Source organism: Ceratotherium simum, chromosome 5 (assembly GCF_057802395.1).
Source record: "Ceratotherium simum simum isolate JZ-2026a chromosome 5, ASM5780239v1, whole genome shotgun sequence".
Lineage (NCBI taxonomy): Eukaryota > Metazoa > Chordata > Mammalia > Perissodactyla > Rhinocerotidae > Ceratotherium > Ceratotherium simum.
In genome coordinates, this window is record NC_141904.1 from 1,337,490 (window position 1) to 1,357,407 (window position 19,918).

The 19,918-nt window shown below is 45.0% G+C and overlaps 2 protein-coding genes across 6 annotated transcripts in view; one reads left to right on the forward strand and one right to left on the reverse strand.

Moving 5' to 3' along the window:
• DHX36 (DEAH-box helicase 36) overlaps nucleotides 1-3,271 on the forward strand; it is a 43,526-nt gene extending 40,255 nt beyond the window's left edge. For all 3 annotated transcript variants that reach the window (XM_087430365.1, XM_014796610.2, XM_087430366.1), the window contains 3 exons: nucleotides 80-200; nucleotides 836-988; nucleotides 1,393-3,271. In XM_087430365.1, coding sequence (XP_087286491.1) covers nucleotides 80-200; nucleotides 836-988; nucleotides 1,393-1,578 — 460 coding nt within the window. In that variant the 3' untranslated portion in view covers nucleotides 1,579-3,271. The remainder of the gene's footprint in view (nucleotides 1-79; nucleotides 201-835; nucleotides 989-1,392) is intronic.
• The window catches only part of ARHGEF26 (Rho guanine nucleotide exchange factor 26), a 130,135-nt gene that overhangs the window by 5,978 nt on the left and 104,239 nt on the right, over nucleotides 1-19,918 (reverse strand). For 2 of the 3 annotated variants that reach the window (XM_087430367.1, XM_014796587.2), the window contains exons 12-14: nucleotides 15,969-16,036; nucleotides 14,631-14,735; nucleotides 11,958-14,057 (exon numbers count right to left, since the gene is read on the reverse strand). In XM_087430367.1, the coding sequence (XP_087286493.1) occupies nucleotides 13,915-14,057; nucleotides 14,631-14,735; nucleotides 15,969-16,036 (316 nt within the window). In that variant the 3' untranslated portion in view covers nucleotides 11,958-13,914. Of the gene's footprint in view, nucleotides 1-11,957; nucleotides 14,058-14,630; nucleotides 14,736-15,968; nucleotides 16,037-19,918 lie in introns of those variants that run through there. The other variant, XM_087430368.1, reaches the window with a different exon arrangement.

A 19,918-nucleotide genomic window follows, 5' to 3' on the forward strand; every position in this document is an offset into this window, starting at 1 on the left:
AGTTTTTTTTATACATTCTGGAATTGGTTTAGAATCTCCCAGAATTTTTTTAACAAACTACATTTTAACTTTTTTAAAGGGTGAAAGTTTACACAAAAACAGATGGACTAGTTGCTCTTCATCCTAAATCTGTTAATGTGGAGCAAACTGAGTTTCACTACAACTGGCTTATCTACCACCTGAAGATGCGGACAAGTAGTGTAAGTGAATATTGAAAACCATTGTGGATCTGAGTGTTAGTCTGGTTGTAGTTTTATTATTGTACGCTTTTCATAATTATAAGTAAAATTTGTTCTCTTTAAAAAAATTTTTTTTCTGACGTGAGTTACAACTTCTTTAAGCAAATAACCTATACTTTTAATGTGCAGTTCTGTTGCGATGGATTGTTGAATTTAATTAATTGGGACAGTTATTTGATTTGCATAATTTTCTTTTAGAGCCTGCTTTCAAGAAATTATTGACATTTTGGAGTATACAGGAGTTTATACAAAGAATTTTGTTGGCATGTCAAGTATTGGTGTATATATATATAGATAAAAATAATTTTAGCTACATTAGTGTTCTGGTTTTGTCAGTCAGAAAATATTTTGTTCAAAGAATAGTGCTATTGTTTGAATTGAAACAAAAATATAAAACTCCTATGTTCTCTGAGTTAATGAAGAATGGCTCATTGTAAATGGTATTTCTTCATAATTAGTCTGTAATTACATGAACTGGATAATACCTATTTTAGAAGGAAAGCACTAATTGATATTGGTGATGTTATTGAATTAATGTGACAGTAATCCTTTCAGACTCCTGAATGTATTAATTTGCTTTAATTCTCATTGTATAGATCTACTTGTATGACTGCACAGAAGTTTCGCCGTACTGTCTCTTGTTCTTTGGAGGTGATATTTCCATCCAGAAGGATAAGGATCAGGAAACCATTGCTGTAGATGAATGGATTGTCTTTCAGTCTCCAGCCAGAATTGCCTATCTTGTTAAGGTGACTAATTTACATGATTGTCTTTGAGTCTACGTATAAGTTAGTATGTGGTCTTGTGGTTTTGTTTCAAATGTTATATATGTTATGTTAAATATTTCTTGCTCTATTTCGACAGAGCAAATAGTGTTGAGAAATAGATTCATAGTTTTTCTGATTTGTTTTTTGAGATAGTTACAGACCAACCCTGCTAAATGGCTCAGTGTGTTGGAAGTTTGAATTTTTTAACTTTATTATACTTAGTTGGCTACTTATAACCATACTTTAGTGAGTTGCTCATTAAATATTTCAATCTTCTGCATAATAGCTTATGAAATTCCTTGTACCGGCTAAAGTCACTTGTGTTTGTTACATTGTTGGATAGTACGTCTGTCTTTGTTGACCAAATGTAATATTTCCAACCTTAGGAGTTAAGAAAGGAACTGGATATCCTTCTGCAGGAGAAGATTGAAAGTCCCCGTCCCGTGGACTGGAAGGACACTACATCCAGAGACTGTGCGGTGCTCTCAGCTATCATCGACTTGATCAAAACACAGGAGAAGGCAATTCCCAGGAACTTGCCGCCACGGTTCCAGGATGGATACTATAGCTGACAGTTTTTCTGTGGTGGTCTGAAAAACCAGTTTGACAGCTATTTTCCATCACAGTTTAATTTTTGGCTAGATGCCAAACACTGGGACATGAATAATTTTCATGTGTAAAGTAGAAACCTTCAGCAGGTAGTGAAGACTTAGTGTGCATGAGTTAACAGTGTTATTTGTAGCTATTATAAATATACCATAAAAAACAATATGTTCTCTGATCATACACTCTGTTGTGAGGGTGTCCGCACTTTGGGACTATTCCTCTTATAAATAGTGTTGTACCACTTATGAAAAATTAATTTTTCTGCCTGTAATGACTGAAACAGTAAAAATAGAATGGTTAGCCAAAAAGCAGTGTCAAGTAAGAATTTCAGCACAGCCACATTTTTTAAATGAAACTACTATCAGAATTAATTTGTTGTAATAAAGTCCGTTGTTTAATAAAATGTACAGTGTGTAAATCTCAGCTAACTTTTTGACTTGGTGTCTACATCTCCACCTATCCCTTGGTTTATTTGATGTTTTTTATCTTTTTAGAATATAGTCATACCCTTTTACCTCACCCTGTGCAGCATAATGTAGCAATTGAGAGCATGGGTCTGGAGCCTGACTACCCAGATTTCAGCTCTGTCACTTACTAGATGTGTTGGGCAAGTTACGTGACTTCTCTCTATTTCTTTGTCCTTATCTGTAAATTATAGGTAACAATTGTGTAGATTAAATGTTAATGTATCTAAGTGCATAGACTAGTGTCTGGCATGTAGAGGGTACTCACTAAATCTTGGTTGTTATTTGTCTCTGAAGTATTTTTAATAACAATCCACTATATTACACTTTTTTCCATGCTCTGAGTGCTGTTTCACCCTCAGCCTGTGGAGGCTCCTGTGACATGCAGTGTATTTTCAGCCCTGTCAGGTTGTGGCGAATCCTGGTTGCTGTCCAACAGCCGTTGGGTCCCTCCCGTCTTGCTTGCCCAGCCTCGTGCCCAGGGATGTTGGACCCTCTTCCCCCAGGGTGGGTCGGACTGTTCTAAGCCAATCGTGTGTGGTCTTATTCCCCTGATGAGTAACTGATGAGGTGTGAGTATGAACGTGTCCTGACTAATGGCAACTGAGAAGAGATCTGCAACGGGGCATCTGAGAGGATTTCCTCAGTCATAGCCTTAGAAGAGGAACGTCTGCTCTCCTTCTCTGGACCTTGTCTTGTCTGAATCCGGCCCACAGAACTGCTGCAGCTGTCTTAGGAGCACAACCTTGGCTCACTGCAAAGGTGGAAATTCCCAGTCCTTGATAAAGCAAGTGAGCTGCTGAATTATCCAGCTCTAGAACTGCCCTACTCGTGGTCTTGTTTTGATGTAATCGACCTTTCATTGTGTTAACCGCTGTTAGTAGGGTCTTGTGTATAACTCGGCAGAAAGCATGTCAACTGAAACACACAGTGTCCATCATCGAGTGTTTGCTGAGGCCTTTCTACTGTATTTTGTGATCTAACAATTTGACCCCCTATGTCTGATAAAAGATGTAAAAGGGGTTAGTACTGGACATACTGCAGAAAGCACATACGAAGAACATCTGCTGCACCCTAAAAACTACAACTTTGTCGTGCCTTCCAATAAATGCGAAGAAACCAAAGGAAAAGCGTGTTGTACGATGACTGGGATTTGCTAATGATGCTGTGAGCATCTGTGGACAGCCTGGTTCAGGTACTGCTCCTCTCCCTGGGAACATAACGTCAGCCTGTCGCTGCCTTCCGGGGTTGGAACATACTGTGTGCCAAAGCCATTCTCTGGGCCAGTCTCCCAAGGCTGATAGTGTCTCCTGCACTCCTTCGTTGAGTCGTGTCACGCTACTGCAGCCTGTGAGTTTTGCCCCTGAACTCAAGGTGACGGTTAGCTCCTACTTGTGTTCTAAGAATGCATATGTTCGTGCTTTTTTTTCTTGCTTTTACCATCCAGTTTAAATTCAGTCACTTGGCCAAAATGGTCCTGGCAGAAAGCATTTAAAAAACCTGTAAAAACAGATTACTAGTTATTTTTTTCCATGTTCACAAACTGATATTTAATCTCCATATAAATGGGGGAAGTATTCCTGAAGAATTGTTGAATAGATGAACTATTCAGAGATTAAAGCAGTTATCACCCCCAATTCATGTCTTCTCTACAGCTGATCAGGATGGAAAGTTTAATCAAAGGTGCTTTTATGTTCTGTTCCTTTTGTTTACAGAAAAGGGTATTACTGAGTGGAAGACGTATTCCAGGTCTGAGAACTATCTGTTACATGGTGGTTTTAAAGAATAAGACATTAAATTAAGAAGAAAAGTCTATTTGCCTCACCATTCTGAGTGATACCAAGGATAACTCTTGAAAAAACAACTCAGAAACAGAAACTTATGGAAAAAACAAAAGATAACTGAATAATCTTTGAAAAGTGTCTTTGGAAAGTGAGTCCATGTAACACCTTCCTAATTTATTAGGTTTGGCAAAAGCTCCAGATACGTTTATACCAATTATTAGAAGTGATTTTCTCTTCTTACTGTGTTTTCAAAGTCAAGTCCACCCTAAAAGTTAGAAACTATAGAAAAGCTTTAGAAGTTTATTCTAGTACCCCTACCCAAAGTCAATGGTGATTTTCCTTCCACTCAGCTCTGAGTTTGTGTATATTTAAAGTAATTGTGATCATGTGGTATTGTCATATATTTATAAATGCTAATTGTTCTTACATGACATCTTTCTTCTGACTTTAAAATAATACATCCTCGTTGTAGAGTATTTGGAAATTCAGCATATAAAAACAAAGCATGTTACCACGGCTATGTTTTGATATATTTTCTTTTTTTTAAGCTTTAAGGTATTATTTTATATATAATAAAATTAGCTGATTTAAGTGTATAATTCTGTGAATTTTGTCAAATGTATGAAGTTGTATAATTGCTACCAACACAATCTTGATAGAGAACATTCCCATTACCTAAAAATTTCCCTCTTATCCTTCGCCCTGCCCCACGTCCCACCCACTGGCAACCACTGATCTGCTTTTGGTCTCTAGTTTTGCCTCTTCCAGAATTCCCAATAAATGGGGTCATCTACAGTCTTTCACGTGCCTTGATGCTTTTTGGACACTACACTGTTGCAGGCATCAGCAGTTAGCCTTGTCCAGTGCTTGTACATTGGATGGTTATCCAGGGCTTGTTCATTCATTCACCAGTCGATGGACCTTTGAGTGAGTCTCAATTTTTTTGCTATTATAAATCTGCTATGAACATGTGTATACAAGTCTGTGTAGATACCTGTTTTCATTTTTATCTTGGGTAAATACCTATGGTTAGGATTGTTGTGTCATATGCTAAGTACGTCTAACTTGGTAGGAAACTGCCAAACTGGTTTCTGCAGTAGGTGCACAATTTTACACGCCCACCAGCAATATGTGATGGTTCCCAGTGTTTCCAGTCCTTAGTATTTTTAGTTATTTGTTGTTTTGTTTAAATTTTAGCCTTTAGTGGCTGTGGAGCCATAGCTCATTGTGGTTGTGTTTCTGTGAAGATTAGTGGTGAGCATACTTCGTGTGCGCCTGTAGTCGTCTCACGTATTGCTGTGTTGATTTTCCACCTCGTGTGTTAAGTGTTGGGGCTTTAGGGACATATCTGACTAGGGAGAGGGAGGATTAGTTTTTATGAATGTCAGAGATGCAGAAAATTACTAAGTTCAGTGACGTTGAAAATGACAAAACGTGCCCTTCATGAGTAGGCTGGTACAGTGTAGAGTTAGCCACTGTGACCTAGTGCCAGAAGGGAACAGCACCACTTTTAGGCGGTTGTGATGTGAAGAGGTTGCACATCCACCACAAGGTAAGGAAGATGGCGTGAGACAGAACATTTCCTGGTGTGGGAGAAGGCACGGGGGCCGAGGGAGACAGCTGATGTGCAGGCACCACGGACGACAACTTTTAAATTCTGGTCGTCTTTCTAGTTCTTAAGTTTGATTCATGTCTTAGTGGTCTAGTATGAATTTTCAAGTAATTTTTTTCAAGAAGACAGTGATATATTTCTGAGTATTGCAGAAATATTATATTACCTTCACACAATGAAGGCAACTTGGTGGGGAATAAAATTCATTTTAGCAAAGCTTCCATTTAACGAAACAGTGATTTCTCTTTTTCTAGTCCTTCCATCTATATGCCTTTTAGGTATTTCAATGCTTAATTTTTTGCCATAGGCTTCCATTCACCCCATTTTATTTTAACAGCTATTTCTCTTGTTTTAAATTATTTAATTGTTGCTGGAAGCCAATTTTTGATTTTAAGGCAAAGATGGTTACATGTTTTTGTGGGATCTGAAATAAGAATTACAAATAGAGGCCAATACACCAGAGATCAAAATATTTTTTAATTTTAATTGGATTTAACAAACTTGGATAAGATACGTTCTATCCTCCTACCTTGACAAATATACATTCATAATGACAATAAAAAATGGCATAAAACCATGTTTTTTTCTTACAACTGAAGGTCACCAAAATGCCAGAGGTGACTTCTAGTTTACCCCAGTATTTTGATTTTTTCCAAGTGTTCTTTCCATATCAGTTGATATAACCACGTGGCTCTTTTCTTCTTCCGCCTGCTAAAATGGTGGATTACACGGATTGGTTTTCAGATCTTGAACCAGTCTCGCATTCCTGGGAGAAAGCCCCCTTGGTTGCAGTGTGTGATTCTTTTTATCTGTTGCTGGATACGATGTTACAAGCGGCTGGATTTAATATTTTGTTTAAGATTTTCCCTCTGTGTTCATGAAGCCTGCCAGTCTCGAGTGTTCTTTGTGTGAGGTCATGCTGACCTCATAAAATGAGCTGGGCCGTGTTGCCTTGCTCTTCTAGTTTCTGGAAGAGATGGTGTAGAATTGGCATTAACTCTCTGAATGTCTGGAAGATTTCTGCAGTGAAAGCCTGTGCACCTGGGTATTTCTTTTTCAGAAGTTTTTAAATTACGAATTCAATTTATTTAGTAGTTACAGGACTATCTAGAGTTTCAGTAGTTTGTGGTTTTCAACAAATTAGCCCATTTTATCCAAATTGATTTAGGTCTGTCGAGTTGTTTGGATCTCCCCTTAGCCTTTTAATGTCTGTGGAACCTGTGACGATAGCCCCTTTCATTCTTGACACCAGTACTCTTGTCTCACCGCCAGTCTTGCTAAAAGGTGTATCAGTCGTGTTCATCTGTTCAAAGAACTAGCCGTTTGTTGTGTTGATGTCCTCTGTATTTTCAGTTTCCTTGATTTCTACACTTGTCCTTGTTTGCTTCCTTCTGCTGCTTTGGGTTTCCTTTGTTCCTCATTTCCAGTGTCTTGAGGTAGCAGCTTCGAGTTCTTGTCTACAGTGAGTGTTGAGTGCGCTGAGCTCCCCGCTGAGCACTGCTGTAGCTGCAGCCTCCATGTTTGGATGCTGTGTGCTCATGCCATTCCCTCAATGCATTGTCACTCCCTTCTTTACCCGTGTGCCTCTTGGAGGCATAGATGGCTGAGGAGTGTGCTGTTTAATTTCCAAGTGTTTGGGGATTTTCCTGTTTTTGTTATTAATTTCTAGTTTGATTCCATTATGCTGGTTGGGAAACAAACTTTGTATGATTTGAGTTCTTTTAAATTTGTCAGTTGACGACCCAGAATATGATCTCTCTTGGTGAACGTTCCATACCTACGTGAAAAGAATGTATAGCCTCTGTTGCTGCTGGAGTGTTCTGTAAATGTCATCTAGTCCCGTTCCTCGATGGTGTTCTGTTCTGTACCTTTACCGCTGTATTGTGCGTATTTGGCTGTTTTTTTCTTTCAGTTCTGTTAGCTTTTGCTCTGTTATTTGGTGCATGCACATTGAGGGTTGTTGTGTCTTCTTCACAGATTGACCCTTGCGTTGTCGGGTGGTGTTCCTCTCTGCTCTGGTGGTTTTCTCTGCTCTGATGTCCACTGTATCTGGTATTGGTAGAGCCCTCTGGCTTTCTCTTGATTGGTGTTTGCTTGACAGATCTCTTCTGTTCATTTACTCTCAACTTAGCTGTGTGATTATATTTGAAATCTCTCTCAAGTTGACAGCATATCATTAGGTCACTTTTCAAATGGACTCTGTCAATATCTTTTGATTAATATATTTAGGCCACATACATTCTATATATTCCTGGATGTTAGGGCTTCAGTCTGCCGTTTTCTTATTTGTTTCTTTATTCCCTTTGTTTTTCATTCCTCGTTTCCTTTTCCCTGCCTTCTTGTGGCTTACCTGAAAAGGTTTTAGTATTCCCTGTTACTTTATCTACTGTGCTTTTCAAGATATCTCTTTGCATAGTTTTGGGGTTTTGCTGGCTCTGGGTTACAGTTTACGTGTAACTGATCACAGCCAACGAGTGTCAGCGTTTTGCACTTCCAGTAAAATGTGTGTGAGACCCCCACCGCCATCCAGCTGCCTTTTCCCTCTGCTTTATAACTCAGTTTTCCTAAATATCTCCTCTACGTACATCGAGAACCACATCAGACAACAGGATTGTGCTTTCAGCCAACTAAGCCGAGGATAGTCTGTTATGTTTACCAACTGTTTGCCCCTTCTGTGCTGCCTCCTTTCCTGATGTTCCAAGTTTCCCCTGCTGCTGTTTCCTTTGTTTGGAGAACTACTTTCAGCAATTTTTTTTAAATTAATACACTATATTTTTTTAGACCAGTTTTAGGTGTACAGAAAAATTAAGCAGAAAGTACAGAATTTCCTTATGACCCTCACCCCCTCCTCCTAGTTTCCCTCATTATTAACTTCTAGCACTAGTGTTGTGTAATTGTTCCAATGGAGGAGCCAGTATTGATGCATCATTATTAACTAAAATCTATGGTTTACATTAGGGTTCATTCTTTGTGTTGTACATTTTGACAAGTGCATAAGGACCTGTATCCACCATAACCTATCATACAGAATACTTTCACTGCCCTAAAAAAAAGTCCTCTGTGCTCCACCCATTCCTCCTTCTCTCTCCCTGGACCCCTGGCAACCCCTGATTTTTACACTGTCTCCGTAGTTGTGCCTTTTCCAGAAAGTCATAATTGGAGTCACACACTGTATATATCCTTTCAGATTGGCAACTCTCACTTAGTAACTTGCATTTAGGGTTTCTTCATGTCTTTTCATGGCTTGAGAGCTCATTTCTTTCACTGCTGGTGAATATTCCACTGTGTAGATGGACCACAGTTTGTTTATCCATTTATCTATTGAAGGACATCCTGGTTGCTTCCTTCCTACCTTTGGCAATTATGAATAAAGCTGCTATAAACATTTGTGTGCAGATTTTTGTGTGCACATAGTCTTCAACTCATTTAGGTAAATACCAAGGAGTGTGATTGCTGCATCATATGGTGTGTTTAGTTCTGGAGGAAGATGCCCAACTGTCTTCCCAGTGGCTTTTGCATTCCCACCAGCAATGAAAGCGAGTTCCTCTTGCTCCCCATCCTCACCAGTATTTGGTGTTCTCAGGGCTTTGGGTTTTAGCCATTACAGTGGGTGCATAGTGGTATCTCACTGTTGTTTTAATTTGCAGTTCCCTAATGATGTATGATATTGAGCATCTATTCATATGCTTATTTGCCATCTGTATTTCTTTGGTGAGTTTCTGAGATCTTTGCCCATTGTTTAATTAGGTTTTCTAATTGTTGAGTTTTAAGAGTTCTTTGTGTATTTTGGATAACAGTCATTTATCAGATCTATTTTGCGAGATTTCCTCCTACTCTGTGGATTGTCTTTTCATTCTCCTGTCTTTTAATCAAGTTCTTCTTATTCATTTTTTTCTTTCATTGATCATGCTTTTGGTCTTGTTTTTAAAATATCATTTCAAACCCAAGATCACATAGATTTTCTCCTATGTTATCTTCTGGGAGTTTTATATTTTTGCATTTTACATTGAGGTCTAAGTTTCCAAATAAATGGATATTTTTTTACTTTTTTGACTGATTTCTAACTTAATTATTGTAATCAGAGATCTCGCTAACTTCAGTCCTTTAAAATTTGTTGAAATTTGTTTTATGACCCAGGCAATAGTCAAATGTTGTAAATATTCTGTGTATGCTTGAAAAGAATGTATATGCCTACTGTATTATTGTTCAAATCTTCTACACTTTTATTTTTAGCTATTTTTCCTATCAAATGAGAGAGGTGTGTTAAAGTTTCATGCTATCTATGATTTTTGGATTGATTTCTTATATTTCTGTGAAATTTTGCTTTATATATATTGAGAGCATATTATTGGGAGACTATATGTTTGGAACTGTTGTATCTTCCTGGTTAAGTGAAACTCATCCTCATGCAGGCTCTCTCTGTCCCTGTCACACCTTTTGTCTTACAGGCTGTTTGTCTAACACTGACAGAGCCCCATGTGGTGAAGGTTGTGACATTCTGCACAGATCCTCCTTCAGGGCTGAGGGGCTCGTTCCCTTAGCTGCTGGAAGTGCTACCAGATGACAGCCTTCACCCGCCAGCCCTCTACAGGGACAGGGACTGTCCTCAGCTGACGGGAGGCCTTACCCAAAGCCACCTCTCCTTCCTGGGGACAGCCTGCATCCCCAGTGGTCAGAGCAGGGATATTTATAAAGGCCCAGGCCCACCGCCAAAGCCCCCTCTGTCCCCTCTCCTCTGAGACTCCAGGTAAATTCCTACATCCTCCTCTCCACACTTCCTGTGGCTCCTGCCAGCCTCGCTCCCAGCACACGGATATGTATCTCCCTTAACTATCTAACCTGGTGTTAAACCAGTTCCTTAATCTCTAGTTGTCCTTTTTTCCTCCGTCACTTCCTGTAGTTGTTAGTTGCGTATTGCACTTGAAAGTTTGGCTTTATCTCCGTAAATGTAGCAATTACAGTGGTTTTACTGTCTCTGGTGATTTTGACAACTAGAGTCCCTGTGAGTGTACTGTTTTTCCATTGTGATGCTGTGTCTCAGAGCTTTTTTCCTGAACCTTTCAATTGAGCACTTCGTTTTGGAAATAATTGAGAACTAAGATGATGCTAGCTTCCTCCAGAGCGAGGATTTGCTTCCTTCTGTCAGGACCTTGGTGTGCTGGGGCCCAAAGAGCAGAGCTTGAGGTCCTCCAGGTTCACATCCTCTCTCCAGAGGAAGCTGTTTGTGGACCCTCCACAATAAGGAGATGACAGTGGGCACTAACTCTGACCTGTGTTATTAGCACTGTGAGTCCACCAACTAGCTCTGCCCCTCTGCTGCCTTCCAAGTCTGGGAAAAATGCAGCAGTAATTTGGGATGGAGGATGGAGCAAAGAGGAGGATGCATCCTGTCCCTTCCAGAGATGGTACCCCATCTCTTTCCTCCATCACTAGCTCGAGCGAAAAGCCAACACTAGCTCGAGCGAAAAGCCAACAAATGATGCCTTTGATTGGCGTATCCCATTGTATGGCTGTATTTTAGCTGCAAAGGATGCTGGGACACCATCTAGCATTTTAAGGTTTTATAGAGGGTATTGTAGGCAGAATTCTGAGATGACCCCATCATCTCTGTCTTCTTGGTGTTGCATTTGTGATTATGTTATGTTATGTAGCAAAGGAATTTTGCAGATCTAATTAAGGTCCCAAATCAGTTGATTCTGAGTTAATCATAAAGGAGATTATCCTATGGGCCTAACATAATTACATGAGTTCTTTAAAAGCAGAGTTTTCTCCAGCTGGTAGCATAAGATGGAGTCAGGTTCCAAGTGTGAGGAGGGTTTAATGTGCCACAGCTGCCTGGAAGATGGAAGGAGCCACGTGGGGAGCGACAGGAACGGCCCCTGGAAGCCAGCAAGGACACAGGGCCCTCAGTCCTACAGTCAAAAGGAACCAAATTCTGAACATCTAACAGGTATGAGCTTGGAGGGAGACACCAAGCTCCAGTGAGAAGGCGGCCGGCGGCACTGTGAGGCTCCAGGAGAGAACCCGGCCGTGCCGTCCCGAGCTTCCGACTGCAGAACTGTAGGTGATAAAGGAGGGTTGTTTTAAGCCACTAAGTTTGTGGAAATTTGTTACACAGCAGAGAAAGCTACTGTAGGAGTCATTCTCTGCCCTCCCCCAGGCTCACGGGGCGTGAGGCTCCCAGAGCACACAGGCTCAGATGGGCTCCAGCGGCGGCGGCAGTCAGGGGCCCTGACTGTTGACGCTCAGCCGCCCCGGAGTCGGGCAGCTTCACAGAAGCAGTAGAAGCAGCATGGCCCGGCTCTTCAGATGCTCCGGCCTCCCAGGGCAGCTGACGCCAACACGTCCCCAGAGAGGGAGGATCACTCACCTCAGTGTTAGCTACAGATTCCTTCTGAGTAGAACTCTGATTTGGCCAAAATTCAGCAAACTCTAAACTTAAATGAATACATCCTACAGTAAACTAAATCACATCAACACAAAACCACAAGTATATACAAAATCTTTATAAATTCACATATTTCACCAAAAGTGTACAAGCAGTCTCAATTCATAGGGACAAAAATGAACACTTCTGTTCTCCACAGGTTACTGAGTGAAGTCACTGTACAATTCAGAGAAGCGATTCATAGAAACTGAACTAGGTTTGAAAACAACACTGTGTCATGTCAAAACAACAATTCACGGTTGAACCTAAACATTGTGAATGTGGTAAACGCCTGCCGTAAAATAATGCTTCATCTAGTAACAGTATTGACCTGCTCGCTAAATAAGGCTTTGATTCATAAGATGCACAAATTTCCAAAACTGTTAACATCTCTACTTATAAATTAATTCACAGGACTCGTACAGTTGCTTTTAGCTTCAACTGGGTATTAGCAAAAATAATACAAAATGATCCCTTTGCAAGCAACAAATTTACCTTCCTTCCTAAATGAAAACCTCCCGTTAGATTAGATTACGAACTGTTAGCCCCTCCTCCAGAAAGTCTGAGACCTTAAGGAGAGACAGACTTCCTGTGTCACCAACCTCAGACATCTCCTGGACTGACCCAGACCCCAGGAACTCAGGGCCTGGTGTGGCTCTTACACCCAGAAATGGATGCATGATGCGTGGATAAAGGAGAGCCATCCGGGCGAGGGGCCCAGTGCCAAGGCTGGCTCACTGCCGAGGTGGGACACGGCGTGTGAGCCAAGCCTACCTCCCACCCGGGGCTTCCACAACTTGATTCTCCACCTGGGTAACTGGCTGGCCCAGAGTAACTGGGACATGTCAACATAGCTCTGAGCCCTCGAACAAGAACAACGTGCCCCCTGCCAGCTTTTGTCCCTTTGTGGAGGAGAAGGGGGGAGGCGGGGAACTAGGCTGCCAGGGAACATCCCTTCTCGCTCCCAGCCTTCCAAGCCCTCGTCCCCTCAGGAAACATACTATTCAAATGACTTTTCTCCCTCCTTGAAGGTCCGTAGACACCCGAGGTTGAGACTCCAATCCAGCAAGCAAGGCCTCTAGTGCAAATAAAAAGGGCCCCGGTAAGGTCAAACGCTACGTTTCATTAGGTGCCGGGCTGGCTTCCTGACACCTTTGACGGCCTACCTTCACCTTCCTTGAGATTGTTAGTGCGTTTCAGCCAATTTCCTGGGTGGAAACAGGAGCAGGAACAGTCAAAACCCTTGCGTTACTGAGGGCACAGCAGCCTCATGTCAGTTGATCAGCTCATTCAGGAATATTTTTAAAAAGTAGGACCCCTGTCCTATAATCAGGATGTTCCCACACATGTGAACCATCTACATCCTATGTTGTTAGAGTAGCTTAGGTTTTATGAGGCTATGCTTATCCAAGACCAATATTGGGTGAGGTGGATTTAAAAAAAAATTCTTTAAGGCTCCTTACTTCCCTTCAATGAGGAAAGAGGTACAAAAATTCAAGTGTCAATTTTCCTTTCCTGGGAAGGGTTCAGAAAAACAGCTCACCTTCAGAACCCTGCCAGGTCCTTAGAAAACCAACAGAGCCTTAGAATCAGAGCTGGAACATGAGGCAGGAAAAAGGTCTACAGAACTGGGCATTCCTTAAAGACACGGTCTTGCTAATACTGGGAGAACCAGAGAGGAGACGTTGAAGGAGGGACAGCGTGATCTTGGTTAAGTGAGCGCAGAGGACACCAGGACACAGCATCTTACACACATTTTTATGCCAGAACATGGTGAACTAGGAGCTGAGGCCGCCGATCCCTGAAGTGGACTCAGCCGTGCTGTTCACACCCGGAGAGGGTGCAGGAGGATCCCTGTCACACACTGAGCTTTGTTCTCCTGAGAGAGCATAACTGCCTGGCAAGCTTGAAGACGAGTGTCGTCATTGTAAATAAACAGGCTGTGTTGAAATTAACAAAACCAGCCCACCGTGATGTAGTGCAAATCTTGCAGCAACAGAAGGCCATCGGAGAGGCTACACGTTGGTCTCCAGTCCTAGCAAACGCCCCATTCTCTCCACGTTCTTGTCAATCGTAGCTTGACATGTTATCTCCTTGGCACATTCCAGAGGAAACCAACCCCTTTCTCCATCTCGCAGTCTTTCCCCTTCGTACCAGCCTGCAAAGAACAGCGTCCTTGTGAAGCAACAAGTATTTGGATGAATCTTGACTGTGCTTGGCTCCAGAAGGATATGAGCAAATTTCAGGGGCAGCATCCTGGCCCAGGTTGGGAACCACGGATGATGACAGGTGAGGAGAGAGAGGTGGACCAGAGGGAAAGGTTTCAAGGGGCAATGAATGACATACCAGGGGAAGAACACGATGAGAGGCCCTGAAGTGAGGCGGCCGACAGTGTGGGAGCGTGGGCTGAGCTGCGGGAGGGGATGCTCTGGGAAGGGGCAGCAGGAAAAATGATTTCTTTTTTTCAAGTAAGGAAGGAAGAACCTCTGGAGATGAAAGCCTAGTCCCTGGGGGACTGGGAAGGAAGGAAAACTTTTCATGGTTCCTTTTGAATAACAAACCATGTGACTGCATTCCTATTCAAAAACATCTAAAAACAATAAAATGTACACAGGAGAGAGAGGAGCACATGAGAAAACCGAAGGGATACGGAACATGAGCGTGAGTAACAGAAATGAGAGCCCCAGTCCTGATCGCAGGGCCTGGCGCCTGTGAGAAGGCTCCCACTCACCGTCGCTGACACGTTGGTAAATGAGGACCACGTCTGCCACCTGCAGGGAGAGCTCATCGGGCTGCCTGGCGGTAAAGGATCGCGTGATCTCCACCTGGGTCAGCGCTGAGGAGGAAGGGGACAGACTGAGCTTCCGGGAGCAGAGGAACAACGAAACAGGCATAAACCAGGGGTGTTGGTTTACTCAGTCTTGCTGTGCAGTCAGGGCCGCTTTGAGAGAAACAGGTCGGGCCCGGCAGGAAGCAGGAAAGTACTTCCAGTCTCTCTCACTTGGCTCAGAGCGTTCGAATTTCAGAAGCTCAGAATCAAGAGGCCTTTTACGATGTATGAATCCCCTTGATAACAGCCTGATAAGGAGTCATCAGTCATGTCACACAGTGGACTGGAAAACCGCCATTGTGCATTGGGGAAACTGAGGCAGGGCAGATCAGGTAAAGTGCCAGGGCCACCATCTGTGCTGAAACCCGCGCTGTCATCAGGGACCTTCCCTGCCACCAGCAGCAGCGCATGAAAGCTGCCAACGGTTAGAGACGAAGAAGCTCCACCCAAAAGCCAGGGAACATTCCAGAGTTCCCCCAAAATGCTGGATCTTAAGAAGACAGTTAACTGCTGAGGCTTGGTTCTGACTGACATGACTGCTTTCTTAATTTGTTTCTAATATAAAACTTGCTTCTAGGGAACTTTCAAACCAATCACTCTCGCTTTAGCGCTAAGCTATGACTTCAGGGGCTCCAGGAGAACCAGCCCGCTGCCCTCATCTCCCAGCGAGAGATCCTCCCAGCGAGAACCATCCAGAGAAGCCTGACATCAGCACGTGACACCACCCTCTACCGCCCAGCGCCCAGCTATCCGGGAGAACAAGATGCATCTTGTCAATACGACCACGTTCATGACAAAGGGCAGAAGGAATGGTGAAGTGCTTTTCTTTAGGGTTAAAAACACATTGCTGCTTAGATCAGACTGTCAGTCTGGAGCAGACTCAACCTGCGACACCACCCGTTAACACAGCTAAACCTCCAGAGCCTCACAGCCCAGCCAGGCTCTCGGGCTGGCGTGCATTATGTAACTCCACCCTCCCGGGTCGCCGAGTCATGTGTCACGATGCACCTGACCTGCAGAGGGTCAAAGGGCTCAGGGGACACGCAGACATTTGCACGTTCACCCAACGAGGACTGTGCCTGGATTTGAATTCACACCCCTCGACCTCCACAGCAGGGGCCACCCAGTTCTGACACAGGGCAGCAGGAGGGGAACCTTGGAGAAACTCAGAGAGGAGGCTGAGCACTGACGACCCAGGCGGGCCCCAGGGCCCAGAGCGGGCGCCCCGAAGGTACTCACAGGTGCGGTCCAGAGGCCGATTCCCGCTGCTGTGTCCCAGTGCAGTGATCCAGCGGGCCCGCTCGCTCCTAAACACAGAGGCACAGCAACTGAGACAGAGAAGTGTGTTCTGGAATCACAGCCATGCCCAGAAACGGGAGGTTCTCAGAGAGGCCTGAGGCTGGCCTTGGAAAGGAGGGTGGGGGTATTGAAACAAGACAGTCACGGAAACCAAAACTAGTCACTGTGAAAAGATTCTGAATGAATCTGGTGGGTTACTGATTAAGTGGAATTTCTCATATGACACTTAAAGATTTAATAAAAAGCTGATTACACTAACATGCTGTAATCATAAAAAGATATTTAGTACACTCATAATCTGATGTTTAACATTTCAAAAAAGTAATTTCATTTTAAAAAATCCTAGTCAATCAGTCTCTCTCCTTCCCCTCCCCCCACACTCAACCCATTCCAGAAAAGATGAGAAACTTGACATATTTAAGGTTGTTTAGTTCCTCTCACAACTAATATTGCCAAATATGAGCCTTACTGAAATAGAAATTCTTTGATCCTTTGCAGACCATTCTCAAAAGCTTAAAATGGTGTAATGAGTATAGCCAAAAAAATTTTAAGGAAAAAGAAACCAAGACTTTTTATACAATTACAAGCTTATAATTACATGAAACAAAATAATTCTTTAATTAAAGGATGAAAAGTTTCAGATAAGCAAGCACTACACAATACAGTCACCCCAGATTTGATCTGGAAAGTCAAGTGTTAGGACGGTAATTAAATAAACCACACAGACACACTTTAAGTCTCTCCCTTGTCCCTGTGGCCCCATCCTCACCCCCGGCGTGTCCACCCGTCCGTCCGCACGGGGCCAGCTTCTCTCGGCCCTGGAACTCAGCCTCTCCTATCTGCCCTTCTGGCTCTCAGAGGCGACCTCCCCTGTTCTCACCTGGCGTGCCCACTCACTGTCACCCTCCACAAGTATATACAAAAGGAGGAGCAGACGTGACAGCAAACACCGCACTCGTGCTGGGTGCACCAGCTCCTCGGGCGTTCGCTCAGGGGAACCCCCACAGGTGCGGAGGGTCCCTCGTCCCAACCAGTGGCCTCGGCACAGGAAACCACGGTTCCAATTCCCACTGCCACCAACCAGCTCACTTACCTCACACTTCATGAAAGTGGAATCCTGTACCACATCCACTTTTGTGTCTGGCTTCTGTTCAACACGCCCACTCCATACTGAAGACACAGCCCAGCCCCTCCATGCGGCCCCTCTGGTGCGTGACCCCGCTTGTCTGCCCCATCCCGGTCTGATAACCCCACTTCCACGCAGCCCGGGCTCGGCTGGTGACACGGCGGGTCAACGGTGAGTAAGGAGGCATGCTCTGTGTGGGCTCACTCGAGATCTCCAGGACGCGGCCACAGGTCACCACTCCCGCACACTGACCCCGTCCGTACTGACGTGTCTCGTTCCCTGGCCAGGCCGTACACGGCGGGAGGGCAGGAACCGGCTCTGTTCTAGCAGTGTCCCAGAGCACCCACGTGCCAGGTACGGTCCCCTACTGTATTTTGGGAGTATCATCTAATCTAACCTTTACAACCATCTTGGAAGAAAATATTACCATTATTATTTCCGTTTCTTCAGAGCACAAAGCCGGGGTTTGGGGTGTTAAGTGCCTGCTCACAGTAAAGCACTGAGTGGTGGGGTCAGAACACAGAGCCCGGTGCTGGGATCAAGGAGGCGGCATCCCTGCAGCTGGTCACAGAACAATGAGGGGGTGGGGAGGGGGGACCTCGGGCGCTGGAAGCCAACTTACGTAAAAGCAGAAAAGGGGGCTGGGTGGGTGAACCGCTGGCACTGGGAGCAAAATGCACGGTCCTGCTCTTCAAGACTCCGTCTCTCCCGAACACAGAACAAGCAAAGCACAGCTTCCTGAAGACACCCCCAAGCACACACTGAAATCCTCAGAATCACCTCTTTGTGGGGTAAGATCTACTTTGTCACTTAGGCTCAACTGGAAGTTCCGAAGCACAAGGACTGCAGACTAAATAAGGACCCCATGGAAGATCCGCTCACCAGGAGGATCTGGACCGCCCGCTGCGGCTCCCCGAGCTGCACCCACACGTGTCTGCCTCACCCGGCCTCGCTGCCGTCCGGTCTTCATAAGACCCCCCGGCTTAGACCGCTGCTCTGGCATCGAGTGCCCGGTGTCCAGAAGGCCAGATGACACCTCCCTCCTGGGGCAGGCTGCCTGGGTGCTCAGGGCATCCCTCAGACACAGGGCCCTCGCCAGCACTCCAGAGGACAGAACAGACGCTCCTCGTCACCCTCACGGAGAGGAGCCGCTTCTTGAAATGGCTTCAACTGGGTCAGTGCCACCCCGCTGAGATGCCGTCAAAACCACACAACGTCCTAGGGGGCTTCCCAGGGCCCTGCCAGGAAGCCCCTCCCGTCACGAAGCAAAAAGCCCCGTGTCTCTACAGCAGGGGGAGACTCACTGGATGTAAGACAGTGTTCCAGGAACAAGACCCGGGGCGCAGACACACAGTTTCTAAACTCCGCCATCAAGCCCGGGCTCCCTCACAGACAGCTGTTTTCTCCAGGGACCACACTGAACAATTAACATGAGTTCACAGTGCACCCCAACCTGGATCAAGATTATTCCCTCTGCCCAAATGGAGAGACAGATTCAGCTGCACCAACGTCGACCTAGCACGTCACCTCCAGAGACGCCCCACCCGCGCTCAGGAGCCGCCCTGCAGGCCTGCACTCCCCAGGCTGCCACTGGGCCATGGGGCCTCCTGCCCTCACAACACAGGAAACACACACACAACAGCTGGCACAGCGCAACGCGCCAGGACAGAGGACCGCAAGAAACACGTCTGACCCGGGAGAGAAAGGCCTGGGCGAGGAGAAGCTCTCCAACACCAACATCCGCCAGCGAGGCCCTATCCCCACCCCAAGTTCTCCGTGCAGGGCGTGAAAGACGTGCCTCAGCTCCTGCTCCGGCCCGAGCGGGCGGCGCCGTCCTGCTCTCACGGGATGGACTAAGCTCAGCAGGTTGAAACGTAATCGCACGAAGCTCAAAGATGCAGCAAAGCAGGGCTTCTCCCTGAACCCCGGGCTCCTGTCGGAAAAGAGACACACTGCGAGGCGGGAAGCCGGCTCCGGACAGAGAGGCAGGACTCGACAGGACTGAAGGGAGTGGAGCCCCGAGCGAGGCTGCACCCCGGGGTCTTCCTGAGGCTTCAGTAGGGTTGAGGAGGCCTGGCTGCTGTCTGTCCTTCCTTTCTCCTCTTAAGTCAGCGTCTGACCCTCCTTTGCGCTCCTCCTCAGCCCACACATTGACCCTGGGCTCCTTGGAATCTCCTGTACCCACGGCCTCTGGAAAAAGTCCTCCAGGCCTTCACACAGGGCAGGATTGTGGGGATGGTGGCTTCTGTTCATCTCTCACATTCAGTTCCACTAGACGAGCTCAATAACCTGCTCCAGGACAGAGGACCTGCAGGGTCAGTGTCACCGTGAAGGCTGAGCCACAGCCTCACAAAGCCAGACGCCCGCTCTCTAACCAAAGCAAAATCATTCCCCCAGCCCCTAAATTTAGTTCTACAATTTAGATTCTGTAACGCGTTACATAGTTAAATCAGTTATTTCCTGTTTATCACGTCAAGGAGCTCAGGACGGAGTCTGGTCCAGAATCCTGGACTTCATCTAAAGTGGGTCCGTTATCTGTCTCCTCGATGATAAGAGACCCTGACCATCACCTGTCTTACTGGGGTCAGCGACAGGACCACAGAAGAGCAAGTGTTTGGACGGGCACCATACAAACGTAAAAGACCACCACCGGACGTGGACTCCAGATTCCATGAGGAAAAAACACCACAACCGTAACATACACATTTTTCCAGATAAACTGTCATCTCTATATTGTGGATTTTTCTCACAGGATGCAGTACAA